This window comes from Salmo salar, chromosome ssa16 (genome assembly GCF_905237065.1).
Source record: "Salmo salar chromosome ssa16, Ssal_v3.1, whole genome shotgun sequence".
NCBI lineage: Eukaryota > Metazoa > Chordata > Actinopteri > Salmoniformes > Salmonidae > Salmo > Salmo salar.
In genome coordinates this window covers 24,479,998-24,501,312 of record NC_059457.1, presented here as the reverse complement: position 1 = coordinate 24,501,312, position 21,315 = coordinate 24,479,998, and the positions used below count along the sequence as shown (strand labels likewise).

General features: G+C 46.9%; 1 protein-coding gene across 1 annotated transcript in view; it reads left to right on the top strand.

Annotated features, from left to right (window-relative positions):
* otogl (otogelin-like) overlaps positions 1-17,382 on the top strand; it is a 57,723-nt gene extending 40,341 nt beyond the window's left edge. Inside the window, exons 28-54 of the mRNA XM_045697212.1 lie at positions 3,351-3,507; positions 3,943-3,969; positions 4,132-4,311; positions 4,413-4,691; positions 4,789-4,906; positions 5,039-5,118; positions 5,198-6,048; positions 6,191-6,368; positions 6,491-6,633; positions 6,858-6,881; positions 6,973-7,065; positions 7,168-7,357; positions 7,741-8,100; positions 8,312-8,497; positions 8,685-8,897; positions 10,726-10,830; positions 10,924-11,031; positions 11,184-11,285; positions 11,396-11,500; positions 11,668-11,708; positions 11,814-11,877; positions 11,966-12,144; positions 13,045-13,149; positions 13,417-13,536; positions 13,649-13,694; positions 15,807-15,886; positions 15,999-17,382. Coding sequence (XP_045553168.1) covers positions 3,351-3,507; positions 3,943-3,969; positions 4,132-4,311; positions 4,413-4,691; positions 4,789-4,906; positions 5,039-5,118; positions 5,198-6,048; positions 6,191-6,368; positions 6,491-6,633; positions 6,858-6,881; positions 6,973-7,065; positions 7,168-7,357; positions 7,741-8,100; positions 8,312-8,497; positions 8,685-8,897; positions 10,726-10,830; positions 10,924-11,031; positions 11,184-11,285; positions 11,396-11,500; positions 11,668-11,708; positions 11,814-11,877; positions 11,966-12,144; positions 13,045-13,149; positions 13,417-13,536; positions 13,649-13,694; positions 15,807-15,886; positions 15,999-16,199 — 4,335 coding nt within the window. The 3' untranslated portion in view covers positions 16,200-17,382. The remainder of the gene's footprint in view (positions 1-3,350; positions 3,508-3,942; positions 3,970-4,131; positions 4,312-4,412; positions 4,692-4,788; positions 4,907-5,038; positions 5,119-5,197; positions 6,049-6,190; positions 6,369-6,490; positions 6,634-6,857; positions 6,882-6,972; positions 7,066-7,167; positions 7,358-7,740; positions 8,101-8,311; positions 8,498-8,684; positions 8,898-10,725; positions 10,831-10,923; positions 11,032-11,183; positions 11,286-11,395; positions 11,501-11,667; positions 11,709-11,813; positions 11,878-11,965; positions 12,145-13,044; positions 13,150-13,416; positions 13,537-13,648; positions 13,695-15,806; positions 15,887-15,998) is intronic.
* Positions 17,383-21,315: the final 3,933 nt, after the last annotated feature.

Genomic DNA, 21,315 nt, shown 5'->3' with positions numbered 1-21,315 from the left:
ATATTTAAAATCGTCCCTTTCCTTATTAGCCATGGATGTAGATAGGGATTTGGACTTGTGGTTTTACTTTATTCTCCGTACTGGCCAATTATTATAATTGGGATTCTGATCCAAGCATATAGTGCATTCGGAAAGTATTCAGACCACTTCACTTTTTCCACATTTTGTTACATTACAACCTTATTCTAAAATTAACAAAAACAAATTTTCCTCATCAATCTTCACACAATACCCCATAATGACAAGGCGAAAACAGGTTTTAGAAATGTTTCCAAATGTATAAAACATTTAAAAAACGAAATACCTTATTTACATAAGTATTCAGACCCTTTACTATGAGACTCGAAATTGAATTCAGGTACATTCTGTTTCCATTGATCATCCTTGAGATGTTTCTACAACTTGATTGGAGTCCACCTGTGGTAAATTCAATTGATTGGACATGATTTGGAAAGGCACACACCTGTCTATATAAGGTCGCACAGTTGACAGTGCATGTCAGAGCAAAAACCAAGCCATGATGTCGAAGGAATTGTACGTAGAGCTCTGAGACAGGATTGTGTCAAGGCACAGATCTAGGGAAGGGTACAAAAAATTTCTGCAGCATTGAAGGTCCACAAGAACACAGTGGCTTCCATCATTCTTAAATGGAAGAATTGTGGAAGCACCAAGACTCTTCCTAGAGCTGGCTACCCGGCCAAACTGAGCAATCGGGGGAGAAGGGCCTTGGTCAGGGAGGTGACCAAAAACCTGACGGTCACTTTGACAAGAGCTCCAGAGTTCCTCTGGAGAGACCTGAAAATAGATGTGCAGTGATGCTCCCCATCCAACCTGACAGAGCTTGAGAGGATCTGCAGAGAAGAATGGGAGAAACTCCCCAAATACAGGCGTGCCAAGCATGTAGCATCATACCCAAGAAGACTCGAGGTGTAATCGCTGCCAAAGGTGCTTCAACAACGTACTGATTAAAGTGTCTGAATTCCTTATGTAAATATGATATTTCCATTTTTTTTTAATACATTTGCAAACATTGCTAAAAACCTATTTTTGCTTTGTCCTTATGGGGTAATTTGTGTAGATTGATGAGGGTTTGAAAAACACATTTAATCAATTTTAGAACAAGGCTTTAACGTAACAAAATATGGAAAAAGTCAAGAGGTCTGAATACTTTCCGAATGCACTGTAATGTAGGCTAATGTTAACTAGCTGGCCTGGCGCATCGTTCCCCGTGAAAGGAAGTTAGGGTAGCGAGCCAGCATTTTAGCCAAGTAGCCAAGGCAACATGAAAGAGGAGAATGGCATTGGCGTTTCTCTACAAGTAAGATCAGTCAACATGTTTTTTCTACTTGCACGTACACACACACACACACACACACACACACACACACACACACACACACACACACACACACACACACACACACACACACACACACACACACACACATAAATCAGTACCATGGACAGCCACACTATATTTAGCTTACGTTGATTGGGCTAAATCGTTTTTGGTATATTTTAGTTGTCACTGTATTAGATGTTGAAATGGTGCTGGAATAGTGGAGGCAACACCTGTTTTCTTTGCGACTTGCGCTAACTCTCCGTGGTTCTAAATCAATAGTTGTTTAGTAGTCCGAAAATGTGGGAAACATTCATTTGCTTGACCATTCTGTAGGTCATGTAAGGGTTTGTGACATGCAATATGTTTTGTGGACTTCTTCGGACAGATGAAACAAAGATGTGGTTGAATTTATTCTGACACTGTGTCTTATTGTCTCAGCTGTAGACCTATAAATCACGGTGTCAAGGCATATGAACTAACAGGTTATAGAACAAACAACGCAATTATCACAACACATAGGTTGTAATATGGCTTTTTTTCCTGGCATTCCTTCCCCGTTGATTTTGCCCACTCTCCGCTACTGAAGCTCATGACCCTAGGACTGAACACCTCCCTCTGCAATTGGATCCTGGACTTCCTGACAGGCCACCCTCATATGGTGAGGGTAGGCAACAACACATCCGCCACGCTGACCTTCAATATGGGGGCTTTCAGGGGTACGTGTTTTGTCCCGTACTGTACTCCCTGTTCAACCATGATTGCATCTCAACCTACGACTCCAAAACCATCAAAAGTTTTGCTGACGACACGATGATGGTAGGCCTGATCACCAACGACAATGAGACAGCCTATAGGGAGGAGGTCAGTGACAACCTCAACGTCAGCAAGACAAAGAAGCTGATCATGGACTACAGAAAACGGAGGGCCGAGCATGCCCACATCAACGGGTCAAGAGCTTCAAGCTCTTCGCTGTTCACATCACTAAAGAATTAATATGGTCCAGACACACCAACACAGTCGTGAAGAAAGCACAACATGGCCTCTTACCCCTCAGGAGGCTGAAAAGATTTGGCATGGGCCCTCAGATCCTCAAAGTTCTACAGCTATACCATCGAGAGCATCTTGACTTGCTGCTCCACCGCTTCATATGGCAACTGCTTGGCATCCGACCACAAGGTGCTACTGAGGGCAGTGCATATGGCCTAGTACATTACTGGGGTCGAGCACCCTGCCATCCTGGACCTTATACCAGGTGGTGTCAGAGGAAGGCCCTAAAAACTGTCAATGACTCCAGCCACCCAAGTCATAGACTGTTCTCTCTGCTACCGCACGGCAAGTGGTACCGATGCACCAAGTCTGGAACCAACAAAAACCTGAACAGCTTCTACCCCCAAGCCATAAGTATGCTAAATAGTTAACAAAATAGCTACCCAGACAATCTCCATTGACCCTTTATGAACTAACTCTTTGACTCATCACATATGCTGCTGCTACTGTTTATTATCTATCCTGTTGCCTAGTCACTTTACCACTACCTATTTGTACATATCTACCTCAATTACCTTGTACCCCTGCACATCAACTCAGTACTGGTACCCTGTGTATATAACGTTCCTCATTGTGTATTTCTTCCTCGTGTTATTCTTTTTCTATTCTTTTTCTATTTTGTCTCTCTGCATAGTTGGGAAGAGCCCATAAGTAAGCATTTCACTGTTAGTCTACACCTGTTTACGAAGCATGTGACAAATAACATGTGATTTGATCCCTGTGTTCCAGAGTTTAACCCACGTCTCATTGTTCTGATGTCCCATCACTCCTATTCACTCCCCTTCAACACACACAAACATGTCACTCATTCCTACCTACATTATTCACACACACTCCTAACCCACATCTAACCCCGATGACCTGTCTCCCACTCTAAACCCTCACTCACCCCCCAAGTAGATATGACCTGGTTCTAATGTACATCTGCAACCTGTGTGTGTGTGTTTTTGTGTGTGTGTAGGTGGATGTATCATGGTTCTATAGGAACTGCTTGACAGACACGTGTAACTGTAACCGAGGCGGAGACTGTGAGTGTCTGTGTACATCCATTGCTGCCTATGCACACACCTGCTGTCAACACGGTGTCACTGTGGTCTGGAGAAACCCCTCTGTCTGCCGTGAGTACAGACACACATACACACACAATGTGTGTCTGTTCCTCTGACTTTCTCTCTGTCTGTCAGCATAGGTGCTGGGTCAGTCAATGCTCCTACACGCCCGCATGCACACACACATGCCAGTACACAGAACTATAGAGTCCCCCCTCTGACCCTAAAATATTTATATCTGTCATCAAATGACCACACACACACACACACACACACACACACACACACACACACACACACACACACACACACACACACACACACACACACACACACACACACACACACACACACACACATGCACTCTTACACAATACCATGGTCTCTCTATCCCTGCTTGATCTACACAGTATGTCTTGGCTATGAATGGCTACAGTACTATTACATACTGTACATATGTGATATTGTATGTTTCTAAATGTTTGTACTTGTTTTTTCTTTCAGCCTATGATTGTGAATACTACAACCAAGGTCTGTTTGAACGCTAACCAAAATGACTCACAAAGAAACACCATTCAATCACACAAAAATACAAATACACATATACAAACTGAGCTAACTAATATATTCACTCAACATTGAGAATATCCTCCTCCTCTCTCTCTCTCTCTCTCTCTCTCTCTCTCTCTGTAGAGTTAGGTGAAGGACCGTTTTCGGTGGTCAGTGCTGTATATAACGCTACAGTCTTTGGTGTGAACAGAACCAGTGGGTCAGTGTTTCCTCTAGTTAGGGAGTTCGTAGGCGGGCTGCCTCCCCCTGGGCTACTCTTCAACTTCATGATCACAGCAGGACTACAGAAGGACCGCACATCACGTGAGTCTCACACACACACACACACCTACACACACACACACAAAACACACACAAACTCAACTCACATGAGCTTCACCCATATGTTAAACTCTGTATTACAGGTCTCCCGGTGGTCTCTCTGGAGTCAGCAGAGCGTCCTAACTACTTCCTGGTTGTGTCTGAGCGTTCTGGGCTGCGGTTGGAGCAGTGGACCCGAGGGGAGGAGTTTGGCCACAGGGCTTCCTTCCTGCAGCACCAGGGGGTGTTCCTGCCTGGCCACACCTCTTTCGAGTTGATTGGCCAGCCAGGAGTGTTCCTGACTCTGACACGCACGTCTGCACGAGCTCAGAAATATGACAACTCTGACAACTTCAAGACCAGCAGCTCCTTTACCCTGGAGGGTTAGACAGAAATTCAAATTCATAATACGCAGCACACACAGTTTATTTTAGTGTAGTTCTTATGTGTATGTTCACAATGTGTATGTTTGTATTACAGAGAGCAATTTTGTGATCCCGTACCGTATGATGTGTGAGTGGCGCTACCATGCATGTGCCAGTCCGTGTGTCCGTACATGCAGCGACCCCGCTGCCACACGCTGCCACTTCCTTCCCCCGTAAGAACACGCCTAACACACACTTAGAAATGCACGCTTACAAACGCACACTTACAACATGGTTATACACTGTAAGGGCATGCTTAATACGCGCTTTGAACGTTTGTCCGTGTCTATATGTGTGTCTGGCAGGGTGGAGGGCTGTTTCCCTCGCTGCCCCAAAAACATGGTTCTTGATGAGGTCACCAGGAGATGTGTCTACACAGAGGACTGTGAGTAGAGTGCATCACACCAGGATCTGTAAAGTTACATCGTTTTTAGAGTAATGTATGTCTGTGTGTCTTTCCTCAGGTGTGTCCCTACCTCCCACTCCTACACCCTACGCCTTCGTAAACCGAACAACCACCACCCCAACTACTACTACTGTTAGGCCTACTAGTACTACTACCACATCTAGGACCACTACTACTAGTACCAGAACTACAACCAGTGCTGCCTCTACAACTATTACTGCCACCAGAGCCCCCACTACGCCCAGTACAGCCCACATGACGGAGAGTTTCACTCCCACCCTCACCCCTCCTCGCTCCCCCTCTCCTCCTCCCCCTTCTCTGCCTGCACCCTCCACCCCCACTGTGACTTCGGACACCCCTTTACCTGCAGTCTCTCCCTCCATCTCCCCCTCTCCCTCCCCCACCATTACTAGCAGCACCACTGGGGTCATGACCCCGACCCTGACCCCTGCAGTGGTCACTAGAGTAACTATGGAAATGCCATCCCCTACGTCCCCCAGCCTGGTAGTGACCGAATCCACCACTCCTCCTCTTCTCTCTCCTGCTTCTCCCTCTCCCCCTCCTCCACCTCCTGCTACCCCTCCCCAGCCTTCCACCCAGCCTTCCAGCTCCCCCTCAGCTCCCCCTATCTCCTCCCCCACTTCCTTTTCCCTTCCTCCCCCTCTCTCCTCCTCCACCCCCACCCTGACCACCACAGAAAGACACCGTCCTGTTGCTACGCCCACGGAGACTACCTCTGTATTCCCCGTCATTTATGACACCTCCATTACCATGTCGACATCACCCCCCGAGACGACGGAGTCCATAACAACGGAAACAGCCACTAGCCCAGACTCCTCTCATACACCTGAGGCAGTCAGCATGCCGACAGTGCTGTCCCCCTTCCTCCTGCCCACCACCCCCTGCACAGTAAGAGCCAATCAGTGAGAGACAGTGTGTATGGACATGATAAGAGGGCCGAGCATGCAGCCCTGGAGAACTCCCTTTGCCAGAAGCTGAATTTTTTATCTCTCTGATCTCCCTCTCTCTCATCTCTCTCTGTTCTCTCCAGCCCCCGTATTCCTACCGTGTTGATGAGTGTGCAGAACTGATCTGCTTTAACGGGGAGCTGCTCCTCCATAACTCCTCCCTCCACTGTCGGTACAACACTACTCCTCCTCGCTGCTCTCTGCTGGGCATGGCTGTCCTCACCAACACCGACCCCTGCTGCCCGCTCTGGCAGTGCCCCTGTAAGAACACACACTACTGTACATAGACACACACACTACATACGTACCAACACACACACATTTTACAGACATACTGTGCTTGTGTGTGTTTGCCTATCCGTGCATGTGTGTGTATGTGTTAGGTCGCTGCTCTGTGATGTCAGACCTGCGTGTGATAACGTTTGACGGTAACAACGTGGCGCTGTATGATAACGGCTCCTACATCCTGGTCTACCTGCCCACAGAGAACATCATAGGAACAGTGAACAAATGCCCTACCAGCCAGGTACACGCACACACACACACACACACACACACACACACACACACACACACACACACACACACACACACACACACACACACACACACACACACACACACACACACACAAGCTAAAACACACACACAAACTCTCTCTGTTTTAAATACATTCGCTATTATAAACTGTCATAGGATGCTATAAGCACCTGATTCTGATTGGTTGACTTTTTCTTGTTTCATATTTAGAGCGTCAACTCCATCAGACGACCTGTGAGTTTCCTTTTAACATCTAATCATGATCATTATCATAGTAATTATATGGTCATTATGACACTGTTTTACTTGGACATCTTTCTCTCAGAGCCCTAGTGGTGGAACGTCAGGTCTGTGTTTCAAGAACTTGAACATCACCACTCCCTCCTACAGGATCATCATCAACCGTCTTGACCGCAAGGTGACCATCACTGACCGCAACCGACTGACCCCTGAACCATTACTGATCGCATTCACTGTAGAACACAACTCATGCTATATCTGTGTGTGTGTGGGTATACAGGTGTCAGTGAACCACATCAAGGCGCGGCTGCCTTTCTCCCGCCAGGCTCTGTCAGTAGAGGACACAGGCAGTATGTACCTGATCACCACTCCTGGAGGAGTCAATATACAGTGGTACCACAGCACTGGCATCATGGTGCTGCAATACACCGCCCCCTCCAATACCTCTGCTCCTACTAGAGGCCTCTGTGGTAAGACATCCATGAAATAAGCTAGATTTGGCATTTACTCTCTCGCTTCCATCCTTCATTGTCAGATCAGGGATGTGGGTTTGTTTTGAAGATGTCCACTAGCATGATTTAATGAACCTGGAGAAGAGAGAACGTTTATCTCAGACCTTACCCTATTCCTGGCCTATTTCGTCTGGGTGTGCGCGTGTGGGCGTGCATTTGTTCATCCGTGCATGTGATGAACATGAGTGTATCCGTAACAGTTTTGTAAATAAAGTATCAAGTTGTTTTAAATTGTGATTGAGAGTTGCGCCTCTTCCTTCTCAATGCTCATGCTATTATTTGGTTGCACCTTGTCTCACGTTGGTTGAGCACCTTTTACTCCCTGCTGGTGTGTCTCCCAGGGTGTTGTGACGGGAACCCGGCTGATGACCTGAAGCTGCCTAACGGTACGGTGGTGAGGGAGGTGGCAGACCTGGGTCTGTTCCTGCAGGCCTGGAGGGTCCACACCTCAGAGGACACAGAACACACACGACGCATCGGAGACAACTGTACCACTGGAGACTGCTCCACCTGTCTCTCCATGCTCAGACAGAGACCTTTCACTCCCTGCCACAGCAAGGTGTCTCCAGAGCAGTTCTGTGATGTGATGTGGGCAGGGGACCTCCACTATAAGGCCCACCAGTGTGACTTCCTGGCAGCCTACGTAGCTGTCTGCTACACTTACCAAGTCTGCATCAACTGGAGACGACACAACTTCTGCCGTAAGGACCTCGTACACACACGCACCAATACACACTAATACACACACACATCAGGTCTGCATTAGCTGGTGACGTCACAACGGTATGTTCTTGCGGTGTGTCTGTGTGTGTGTGTGTTTGCGTGTCTGTGCATGCTTGTGCATGTGTGTGTGTGTGTGTGTGTGTGTGTGTGTGTGTGTGTGTGTGTGTGTGTGTGTGTGTGTGTGTGTAGCGTTGAGGTGTCCCTCAGGTAGGGAGTACCAGGCGTGTGTGTCGACCTGTACCACCCGGACCTGTCAGAACAGAGAGTTCTATGAGGAGACCACCTGCTCCCACATCAGAGAGGAGTGTGTGTGTCGCTCTGGAACCATCCTGCACCGAGCAGACTCCACTTACTGCGTCACAGAGGAGCAGTGTGGTGAGTATGTCAGCTCTATGTCAGCTGTATGTCAGCTCTATATCAGCTGTATGTCATGTGTATGTCAGTGTATGTCAGCTGTATGTCAGTGTATGTCTGCTCTAGTATGTCAGCTCTATGAGCTTGTGCTCTGCTTCGGTGTTTTTTAGAGTGTACTGATAACGTGTGTCTGTGTGTGTGTTTGTAGTGTGTACGGATAACGAGGGGTCTCCGCGGGCCCCTGGGGAGGTGTGGAACGGGTCATTGCGTGGCTGTTGTCTGTTCCGCTGCCTGGAGAACGGTTCTGTGGTGGCAGTAGAACCTGACTGCAGCTTTAGTCCCACTCCGCTGTGTGAGAGGGAGGGAGAGTACGTACTGGATGTCCTGGAAGAGGGGGCCTGCTGTCCCAAGAAGATCTGTGGTGAGGACACACACACACACATGCATGCTTAGACACCTGCATATACCAGCGACTCTCTCTCTCTCAATTCAATTCAAGAGGCTTTATTGGCATGGGAAACTTATGTTTACATTGCCAAAGCAAGTGAAATGGATTAAAAAAAAAGTGAAATAAACAATAAAAAGTGAACAGTAAATATTACACTCACACAAGTTCCCAAAGAATAAATAGTTAAAGTAAAAAAGGTCAAATAAATAATCATAAATATGGGTTGTATTTACAATGGTGTTTGTTCTTCACTGGTTGCCCTTTTCTTGTGGCAACAGGTCACAAATCTTGCTGCTGTGATGGCACACTGTGGTATTTCACCCAATAGATATGGGAGTTTATCAAAATTGGATTTGTTTTTAAATTCTCTGTGGGTCTGTGTAATCTGAGTGAAATATGTGTCTCTAATATGGTCATACATTTGGCAGGAGGTTAGGAAGTGCAGATCAGTTTCCACCTCATTTTGTGGGCAGTGTGCACATAGCCTGTCTTCTCTTGGGCGCCAGGTCTGCCTACGGCGAACTTTCTCAATAGCAAGGCTATGCTCACTGAGTCTTTACATAGTCAAAGCTTTCCTTAATTTTGGGTCAGTCACAATGGTCAGGTATTCTGCCACTGTGTACTCTCTGTTTAGGGCCAAGTAGCATTCTAGTTTGCTCTGTTTTTTTGTTAATTCTTTCCAATGTGTGAAGTTATTATCTTTTTGTTTTCTCATGATTTGGTTGGGTCTAAATGTGTTGCTGTCCTTGGGCTTTGTGGGGTCTGTTTGTGAACAGAGCCCCAGGACCAGCTTGCTTAGGGGACTCTTCTCCAGGTTTATTTCTCTGTAGGTGATGGCTTTGTTATGGAAGGTTTGGGAATTGCTTCATTTTAGGTGGTTGTAGAATTTAACAGCTCTTTTCTGGATTTTGATAATTAGTGGGTATCGGCCTAATTCTGCTCTGCATGCATTATTTGGTGTTTTACGTTGTACACGGAGGATATGTTTGGTATTTGTCCCATTTTGTGAATTCTTGGTTGGTGAGCGGACCCCAGAACCATAAAGGGCAATGGGTTCCATAACTGATTCAAGTATTTTTAGCCAGATCCTAATTGGTATGTCAAATGTTATGTTTCTTTTGATTGCATAGAAGGCTCTTTTTATTGAACCTTTAACTAGGCAAGTCAGTTAAGAACAAATTCTTATTTACAATGACGGTCTACACCGGCCAAACCCGGATGACGCTGGGCCAATTGTGCGCCGCCCTATGGGACTCCCAATGACGTCCGGTTGTGATACAGCCTGAATTCAAACCAAGGTGTCTGTAGTGACGCCTCTAGCACTGAGATGCAATGCCTTAGACCGCTGCGCCACTCGGGAGCCCCTTGCCTTGTCTCTCAGATCGTTCACAGCTTTGTGGAAGTTACCTGCGGCGCTGATGTTTAGGCTGAGGTATGTATAGTTTTTTTGTGTGCTCTAGGGCAACGGTGTCAAGATGGAATTTGTATTTGTGGTCCTGGCAACTTAACCTTTTTTGGAACACCATTATTTTTGTCTTACTGAGATTTACTGTCAGGCCCAGGTCTGACAGAGTCTGAGCTTAAGATCTAGGTGCTGCTGTAGGCCCTTCTTGGTTGGGGACAGAAGCACCAGATCATCAGCAAACAGTAGACATTTTACTTCAGATTCTAGTAGGGTGAGGCCGGGTGCTGTAGACTGTTCTAGTGCCCTCACCAATTTGTTGATATGTATGTTGAAGAGAGTTAAGCTGCATCCCTGTCTCTCTCTGTCTCTGTCTCTCTCTCTTTCTCTCTCTCTCAGAGTGTAATCTGACCATCTGTGAGAGTGAGGCTCCGCCCTGTGAAAATGGGAACCGGCTGGTGATTGGTTACAGTGCCTTGTCCTGCTGCCCAGAGTACCGTTGTGGTAGGTACTGAACCAAAAGATAATAGCTTTAATCATTCACTGGTATTGTTAGGTGTGGTTTAATAACTGAGTCCTGTGATTGGTCCGTCTCAGAGTGCGACCCCCATGCCTGTCCGCCCATCACCGCCCCTGACTGCAGAGAAGATCAGTTCCTAGTGGAGGTCCGTGAGGACAACTCCTGCTGTTACTCCTTCCTGTGTGGTAAGGTCAAACCTTCTACTGCTTCCTGGGTCGACCGTCTCTGTCCAACATTACTACAGCTGGACTTTGGGTAGAAGTTGCCCTTAAGTAGAGGACCGACGATCGGACAAAAACAGTCAGTGGCCAACGGTGTGTGTGTCTTCTTTCTGCAGTGTGTGAGTCATGTATCGAGCCCATCCCAGCCTGTTCCGATGGCGAGATATTAGCTGTGAATCTAAACACCACCAACAGCTGCTGCCCTCAATACCACTGTGGTAACATACACACATTATACTCTACACACTATACAAGCTGTACAGACACACACATACATGTACACACACACACAGTGTTGATGTTTACAGCAGTGTTCTCCTGTGTGCAGTGTGTGATGTGAACCTGTGTCCTGAGTTGTCTCTGACCTGCTCTCCTGGCCTGTCTCTGGTCCAAACCACCCACCCTGGACACTGCTGCCCCGACCACCGCTGTGGTACACACACACACACACACAAACACACATTTTTGCACACACACATCTAAATGCACACACATACCATCATGCCCAGAACTGTGTCTTTAAAAAATCTTGTGGTCCAAACAGAGCATGGTTCTAGGCCTCCACTTCTGTAGTAAACACAGTCTCTCTTCTTCTCTCAGAATGCCAGTGTGAGGACAGCTCTCTCCCAGTCTGTCAGGTGGTGAGTCAGTCAGCTTCAGGAATATTCCTGTTTGTGTGTGCAATGTGCATGCGTGCATGTGTGTGTGTGTTTGTGTGTGTCATAGTAACGTCTCTGGTCTCTCAGGGGGAGATGCAGGTGGAGGTTCCAGATAGCAGAAGCATCTGTGGCTGCCCCCGCTACACCTGCAGTAAGTACACACACATACACACACACTATGCACAGACACACCCTAGGCTACTAACCCCTAACCCCTGACCCCTGACCTCTGTGTGTAGAGAAGGCAGAGGTATGTGTGTTCCAGGGAGTCACGGTGCTGGGGCCAGGGCAGAGCCTGATTCAGTACTATGAAGGAGAGCTGTGTTACACCGTTCACTGTTTGACACACCGTGACACACACACCGGATACTACGCCATGGACGTGTCCGCTGTCAACTGCTCTCAGAAGTGTGGCCCGGTATGTCTCTCTCTCTCACACACACCCCAAACTTCCATCCTGATCAGAGTTACGTAAACCTTTCTGACTCCCCCCCTTCTGACTTCTCCCCCCTTCTCACCCCCCCCTTCTGACTTCTCCTCCTCCTTCTAACTTCTCCCCCTCCTTCTAACTTCTCCCCCTCCTTCTGACTTCTCCATTCCTCTGACTTCTCCCCCCCTTCTGACTTCTCCCCCTCCTTCTGACTTCTCCCCCTCCTTCTGACTTCTCCCTTCCTCTGACTTCTCCCCCTTCTGATTTCTTCCCCCTTCTGAATTCTCCCCCCCCCCTTCTGACTTCTCCCCTCCTCTGACTTCTCCCCCCTTCTGACTTCTCCCCTCCTCTGACTTCTCCCCCTTCTGACTTCTCCCCTCCTCTGACTTCTCCCTTCCTCTGACTTCTCCCCCCTTCTGACTTCTCCCTTCCTCTGACTTCTCCCCTCCTCTGACTTCTCCCTTCCTCTGACTTCTCCCCCCCTTCTGACTTCTCCCCTCCTCTGACTTCTCCCTTCCTCTGACTTCTCCCCCCTTCTGATTCTTCCCCCTTCTGAATTCTCCCCCCTCCTTCTGACTTCTCCCCCTCCTCTGACTTCTCCCCCTCCTTCTGACTTCTCCCCCTTCTGACTTCTCCCCCTTCTCACCCCCCCTTCTGACTTCTCCTCCTCCTTCTAACTTCTCCCCCCTTCTGACTTCTCCCCCTCCTTCTGACTTCTCCATTCCTCTGACTTCTCCCCCCCCTTCTGACTTCTCCCCCTCCTTCTGACTTCTCCCCTTCTCTGACTTCTCCCTTCCTCTGACTTCTCCCCCCTTCTGATTTCTTCCCCCTTCTGACTTCTCCCCCCCTTCTGACTTCTCCTCCCGTCTGACCTCCCCCATCTCTCAGCACCAGCTTTACGTAGCATCGTCAGATCCTCAGGTGTGCTGTGGCTCCTGTAAGAACGTCTCCTGTTCCTTCAACATCCACAACAGAACCACTGAGGTCTTCACTGTGAGAACACACACACACACACACACACACACACACACACACACACACACACACACACACACACACACACACACACACACACACACACACACAGCCTAATACTGCCAAACAGATACAAATAATCTACCTAACACACAGGAAAGTCCTGGATGGATAACTTTGATGGTGTGTGTGTGTGTGTGTGTGTGTGTGTGTGTGTGTGTGTGTGTGTGTGTGTGTGTGTGTGTGTGTGTGTGTGTGTGTGTGTGTGTGTGTGTGTGTGAACAGGCGGGGAGCTCCTGGGTGGATAACTGTACACGGTACGACTGTGTGGAGACGGCAGGGGGAACCGTGGTGCTGGCTTCAGGGGTGGTCTGCCCCCCCTTCAACGACACAGAGTGCACTCAGGTACACACACACACACACACACACACACACACACACACACACACACACACACACACACACTAACATTCACACACAATGAGGTCTGTCTGTAACCTTTCTTCAATCATTGCAGAATGGGGGCGTGGTCCAGAGCTATGTGGACGGCTGTTGCAGAACGTGTAAGTGACCGATCACATTTGCTTCTCATATGCTTTCAGCTGTCAATCACAGGGGTGGGCAGGGCGTTGCCTGGCAACGGTTGGGCTTATTGGCTGACTGGTTGGGGGGTGTGGCCTGTAGCAGCCTAAGGCAGAGTAAAAGCTTGTGGTTGGTTGGCAACAACCAGCATGAATCACTACACTACCCAGCAGCCTCTGCTGTAGGGGTGGTCCTAGATCTGCCTGATGGTCCTGATACACTGTCATGATAATATTGAAGAAGGATTTTACTGTTGATTGGAAAGTACTTTATTTAGTGGATAAATTATCATAACTCACAGTTATCTGGAGAATAACAGCATGCAAACAATGGTCCGTCCTACCACTCCAATTTTCTTTTACACTCAATGACGCTAATGACAAACTGTAGCTAAACAGACTCTCTAAATCCATAAAGTACTTTCTAGATATCCGTAAGAGGAAGGCAGTTTGTATTTTAAGTGAACTGCAGTGTTGGAAAAAGTATCCATTTGTCATACTTGAGTAAAAGTAAAGATACCTTAATAGAAAATGACTCAAGTAAAAGTAAAAGTCACACAGTAAAATACTACTCGAGTAAAAGTCTAAAAGTATTTGGTTCTAAATATACTTAAGCATCAAAAGTATAAATCATTTCCAATTCCTTTTAAGCAAAGCATATGGCATCATTTTCTTGTTTTGAAAGTGTATGATTAGCCACAGGCATTCTCCAACACTGAGACATAATTTACAAAAGATGCATTCGTATTTAGTGAGTCTGCCAGATCAGAGGCCGAAGGGATGACCATGTGTTGTCTTGATAAGTGTGTGAATTGGACCATTTTCCTGCTAAGTGGTCAAAATGAAGTACTTTTGGATGTCAGGTAAAATGTATGGAATAAAAACTACATTATTTCTTTAGGAATGTAGTGAAGTAAAAGTAAAAGTTGTCAAAAATATAAATAGTAAAGTAAAGTACAGGTACCCCAAAAAACTAATTAAGTAGTACTTTAAAATATTTTTACTTAAGTACTTTACACCACTGGTGAACTGTCCCATTAAACACAAATTGTGCATGTAAAGGTGAAGAACACAGACCCAGTCTGCTCTCCCAGTAATACAGCAGCTCTGCCTCCTTGTCCGCTTGCCTGCTTTACCAGTTTGGCCAATGGGAATGCTTATTTTTGTTACATTTTGGCCAATGGTGATGCTTGGTGTTTAGTTTGGCCAATGAGAATGAGTCTTGGTGCATCAGCGTGTAGTAATCCTGAGTGTTTGGCCGTCTGGCTGTCTTCCCCAGTCTCAGAGAGCATTGTCTGGCTCCCATGGCTGTGCATGCCACTGCGCTGATTCCTCTGTGTGTTTTCAATGTGTTCTAAACCAACGTTAACCTGTGTGTTCTCCTATCGTTCTCCTGACGTTGATGTTCCTGCCGCTGCTCCCAGGTTCTGGAGTCGGTGTTATACCGTTTACCGTTAACCCCGTAACCCCCACTGGTAGTACTAACTGTGACAAAGGTACCACGACCTCTCACCTTTCATCTTTAACCTCTCACCCCATAACCCTCACTGGTAGTACTAATTGTGACACAGGTACCACGACCTCTCATCCTTCACCTATCACAGTGTGTGTTTGTCTAGCCCTAACCCTACCACACCATACATATAAACTACAGGTCAAGGTTCACCTAACATTCCTCAGGACAAAACCCCATTCCAATGTGTCAACATGTTATTGCTGTGCTGAATCCTCTATGTGAGTAAGAATCATCCCCATTCCTTCACATATACAGAGAGTTTGGCCAAGTGTAGAGCTGGACGCCATGTTGCTACCTCTCAACATTCCATCATCCCCCGCCCCTCTGCCCCCTGTGGCTTACCCCCGATTGGCTAGAGTGAGTTTAAGTTCAGGCCAGTGGCCAATGGGAGCTGGGTCTCTGGCATGAGAACTGCCCCCCCAGTCAGCTGGCTGTCAATTAAACTGAGCCCCCGCTGCTAGGCAAAATAGTCCTGCTCAATAGGCCTTTTACTGTGTGAATGACAGGACTCTGGGGCTAAAAGCTGTGTGTGTGCTTGCGTGTATCTCAGCATTTCCTCTGTGTGCGTGTGTGTTTAGGTAAGGAGGACGGTAAGACGTGTAAGCGTGTAGCAATCCGAACCACCATCAGAAAAGACGACTGCAGGAGCAACGCACCAGTAAGAGAGAAACAGTATCAATAAGACATTTTTTTTTTTATTGAGTATAAAATCTTACCACCTCTCTCTCTCTCTCTCTCTCTCTCTCTCTCTCTCTCTCTCTCTCTCTCAGTTGACAGTGTATTCGTGTGATGGGAAGTGTCCGTCTGCCACCATCTTTAACTTCAACATCAACAGCCACGCCCGCTTCTGTAAGTGCTGCAGAGAGAGTGGACTACAAACCCGCTCCGTCACCCTCTACTGCTCACGCAATGCTACCCTGGTGGACTACAGCTTCCAGGAACCTCTAGACTGCTCCTGCCTATGGAACTAAAGAGATCTACTGTAATCCAGGGATAGGCAACTAGATTCAGTCGCAGGGCAATTTTTGTCGGAGAGGATGATCGGGGGCATGGAAAATAATTATAATAATTTGTACACTGTACACAGGTACCTACACACTGAAGAAGGCTGTACAGACGAAACGTCTGTGGGCGCTATCCCTGATGCAGTAAAAAAATGTAACACATTGAATAATGAAGTAAGCTTTATGCAACATATTTTTGAGTGTGAACCCATTACACCTCTTTGTCTGAATTCACAGGTTTTATGCACCAGCTAAGCTTCTGGGAGAACGCGATGGTTCTCTTTTGATTAGTTACACTGCAAATTGACCACAACTAAGACAAAAAATAAATGGTATTTGAAAATAACAATAATTTCATACATTGAGACACTATCATGTCTTTTCTTTATTTGTGGGAATACTTGGAAACATTTCCTAAACTAAACTCATTTTTAGCTGAATTCCTTGTGATTTTACAGTCTTTTTTAACGTAAAACTAAAGTCTATCTACCCTGATCTAGTCAATGTGAGCTCCAGTATGGCAAACAGTAGGTTGGACGGAGGATGGAACTGAGGTTAGAGGTCAGACAGGTCAAGCGTCCAGGTAGGCGAGTTCTTTAGTCTTCCTTCAGTCTGTTGTTGAAGGGTGTATGCTGGCCTGTAGTAGTGACCCTGTCACTACAGATGTGTAGTGGTCAGATGTGTAATCTGTTCCTGCTGTACTATGATAACACTAGTCCTATCTGTACTGCTGTTGCCTGCTCCTCCTCATGTGTAACACTAGCTAGTCCTCTCTGGCTTTATAATGTTCAGTGCTGATTTAGTATGTCAGTGATCTAGTGCTCTCCTGATGACTGACATGTTTAATATGCCGCTAATATTTGTCTTAGAACAAAAAACATGAATTACAAATGTAAAGCTTTTATACAGAAGTATTTGGATTTAAATCAATGAATTATTAATCCACCTAAGCATCTGGTAGTAGATGATCTGTAGTTCTACAGAAGGCTGTATCTGGGGTATTGTTTCTAGTGACGCATTGTGCCAGTAATCATACAGTATGTGCTGTATTGTTTCTTGTGAAGCATTGTGCCAGTAATCATACAGTATGTGCTGTTGCCATCACACAGATGTTACCACTCAGAATAGAACAATAAAACACTCAACAGTGTCTGACTGACTGGTTGGTGTTTTTTTTGCATGAATGAAAAACTTTCCATCCTCCTCCTCCTCTTCCTCCACACACACACTCCCCTGCTGACTCAGTGTGTTCAGTGCTGACGTGTGTTTGTGTTTCTCTGGCCTGGTAGTGTGTAATTATGGTTTGGGAGTCTGTAACAATGTGTGTGTATATACACTGAGTGCACAAAACATTAGAAACACCTTCCTAATATTGAGTTGCGCCCCCCTTTGCCCTCAGAACAGCCTCAATTCATGGACTCTACAAGGTGTCGAAAGCGTTCTACAGGGATGCTGGCCCATGTTGACTCCAATGCTTCCCACAGTTGTGTCAAGTTAGCTGGATGTCCCTTGGGTGGTAGACCATTGTTGATACACACAGGAAACTGTTGAGTGTTAAAAACCCAGCAGTGTTGCAGTTCTTGACACACTCAAACCACCTGGCACCTACTACCATACCCCGTTCAAAGGCACTTAAATCTTTTCTTGCCCATTCACCCTCTGAATGGCAAACATACACAATCCATGTCTCAATAGTGTCAAGGCTTAAAAATCATTCTTTAACCTGTCTCCTCCCCTTCATCTCCTAACCAATTGTGCTATTATGTGTTTTTTTCGCGATATTTGTGAATTATTTTGTACATAATGTTTCTGCAACCGTATCTTAAGGCAGAAAAGAGCTTGTAGATATCAGGACAGCGATCAGTCACCTCGGATTAGACAAAGATTTTTTCAACAACAACAGCAGCAGCAGCAAGCAGGACTCACGATATTCTCCAAACACCCCACAGGGCAGACGTCCCAATTATACGCTAAAGGAGGCGACGCAGAGGAAGAAGAGCGGGATGCCTCGTCCGGACCCGAAGAAGGCAACTAGGAAAGCTGCCGTTACCGTCAATATTACTCGCCAACGTGCAATCATTGGACAATAAACTAGACGAGGTACGATCATGAATATCCTACCAACGGGACATCAAAAACTGTAATATCCTATGTTTCACGGAATTGTGGCTGAATGACGACATGGATATTCAGCTAGCGGGATACACGCTGCACCGGCTAGATAGAACTGCACACTCCGGTAAGACGAGGGGGGGTGGTCTGTGCATATTTGTAAACAACAGCTGGTGCACAGAATCTAAGGAAGTCTCTAGATTTTGCTCGCCTGAAGTAGAGTATATTGTGATAAATTGCACGACACACTACTTGTCTAGAGAGTTCTCAGCTATACTTTTCGTGGCTGTTTATTTACCACCACAGACAGATGCTGGCACTAAGACCGCACTCAGCCAGCTTTATAAGGAAATAAGCAAACAGGAAACCAGAGGCGGCGCTGCAAGTGGCCGGAGACTTTAATGTAGGGAAACTTAAATCAGTTCTACCATATCTCTGTCAACATGTTAAATGTGCAACCAGAGGGAAAAAAAATCCAGATCACCTGTACTCCACACACAGAGATGCGTACAAAGCTCTCCCTCGTCCTCAATTTGGTAAATCCAACCACAACTCTATCCTCCTGATTCCTGCTTACAAGCAAAAATTAAAGCAGGAAGCACCAGTGACTCGATCTATAAAAAAATGGTCAGATGAAGCAGATGCTAAACTACAGGACTGTTTTGCTATCAAAGACTGGAACATGTTCCGGGATTCTTCCGATGACATTGAGGAATACACATCAGTCACTGGCTTTATCAATAAGTGCATTGAGGACGTCGTTCCCACAGTGACTGTACGTACATACCCCAACCAGAAGCCATGGATCAGAGGCAACTTTCGCACTGAGCTAAAGGGTAGAGCTGCCGCTTTCAAGGTGTGGGACTCTAACCCGGAAGCTTACAAGAAATCCTGCTATGCCCTGCGACGAACCATCAAAGAGGCAAAGCGTCAATACAGGGCTAAGATTGAATCATACTACACCGGCTCCGACGCTCGTCGGATGTGGCAGGGCTTGCAAACTATTACAGACTACAAAGAGAAGCACAGCCGCGAGCTGCCCAGTGACACGAGCCTACCAGACGAGCTAAATCACTTCTATGCTCGCTTCGAGGCAAGCAACACTGAGGCATGCTTGAGAACATCAGCTGTTCTGGACGACTGTGTGATCACGCTCTCCGTAGCCGACGTGAGAAAGACCTTTAAACAGGTCAACATTCACAAGGCTGCGGGGCCAGATGGATTACCAGGACGTGTGCTCCGGGCATGTGCTGACCAACTGGCAGGTGTCTTCACTGACATTTTCAACATGTCCCTGATTGAGTCTGTTATACCAACATGCTTCAAGCAGACCACTATAGTCCCTGTGCCCAAGAACACAAAGGCAACCTGCATAAATGACTACAGACGCATAGCACTCACGTTCGTAGCTATGAAGTGCTTTGAAAGGCTGGTAATGGCTCACATCAACACCATTATCCCAGAAACCCTAGACCCACTCCAATTTGCATACCACCCAAACAGATCCAGAGATGATGCAATCTCTATTGCACTCCACACTGCCCTTTCCCACCTGGACAAAAGGAACACATACGTGAGAATGCTATTCATTGACTACAGCTCAGCGTTCAACACCATAGTACCCTCAAAGCTCATCACTAAGCTAAGGAACCTGGGACTAAACACCTCCCTCTGCAACTGGATCCTGGACTTCCTGACGGGCCGCCCCCAGGTGGTGAGGGTAGGTAGCAACACATCTGCCACGCTGATCCTCAACACTGGAGCTCCCCAGGGGTGCGTGCTCAGTCCCCTCCTGTACTCCCTGTTCACCCACGACTGCATGGCCAGGCACGACTCCAACACCATCATTAAGTTTGCGGACGACACAACAGTGGTAGGCCTGATCACCGATAACGACGAGACAGCCTATAGGGAGGAGGTCAGAGACCTGGCCGGGTGGTGCCAGAATAACAACCTATCCCTCAACGTAACAAAGACTAAGGAGATGATTGTGGACTACAGGAAAAGGAGCACCGAGCACGTCCCCATTCTCATCGACGCGGCTGTAGTGGAGCAGGTGGAGAGCTTCAAATTCCTTGGTGTCCACATCAACAACAAATTAGAATGGTCCAAACACACCAAGAAAGTCGTGAAGAGGGCACGACAAAGCCTATTCCCCCTCAGGAAACTAAAAAGATTTGGCATGGGTCCTGAGATCCTCAAAAGGTTCTACAGCTGCAACATCGAGAGCATCCTGACCGGTTGCATCCCTGCCTGATACGGCAATTGCTCGGCCTCCGACCGCAAGGCACTTCAGAGGGTAGTGCGTACGGCCCAGTACATCACTGAGGCTAAGCTGCCTGCCATCCAGGACCTCTACACCAGGCGGTGTCAGAGGAAGGCCCTGAAAATTGTCAAAGACCCCAGCCACCCCAGTCATAGACTGTTCTCTCTACTACCGCATGGCAAGCAGTACCAGGGTGCCAAGTCTAGGACAAAATGGCTTCTCAACAGTTTTTACCCCCAAGCCATAAGACTCCTGAACAGGTAACCAAATGGTTACCCGGACTATTTGCATTGTGTGCCCTCCCCCTGCTACTCTCTGTTTATCTTATATGCATAGTAACTTTAACTATACATTCATGTACATACTACCTCAATTGGCCTGACCAACCAGTGCTCCCGCACATTGGCTAACCGGGCTATCTGCATTGTGTCCCACCACCCGCCAACCCCTCTTTTTACACTGCTGCTACTCTCTCTTCATCACATATGCATAGTCACTTTAACCATACCCACATGTACATACTACCTCAATAAGCCTGACTAACCGGTGTCTGTATATAGCCTTGCTACTCTTTTTTTTCAAATGTCTTTTTACTGTTGTTTATTTCTTTACTTACCTACACACACTCACACACACATACCTTTTTTTCCACACTATTGGTTAGAGCCTGTAAGTAAGCATTTCACTGTAAGGTCTACCTGTTGT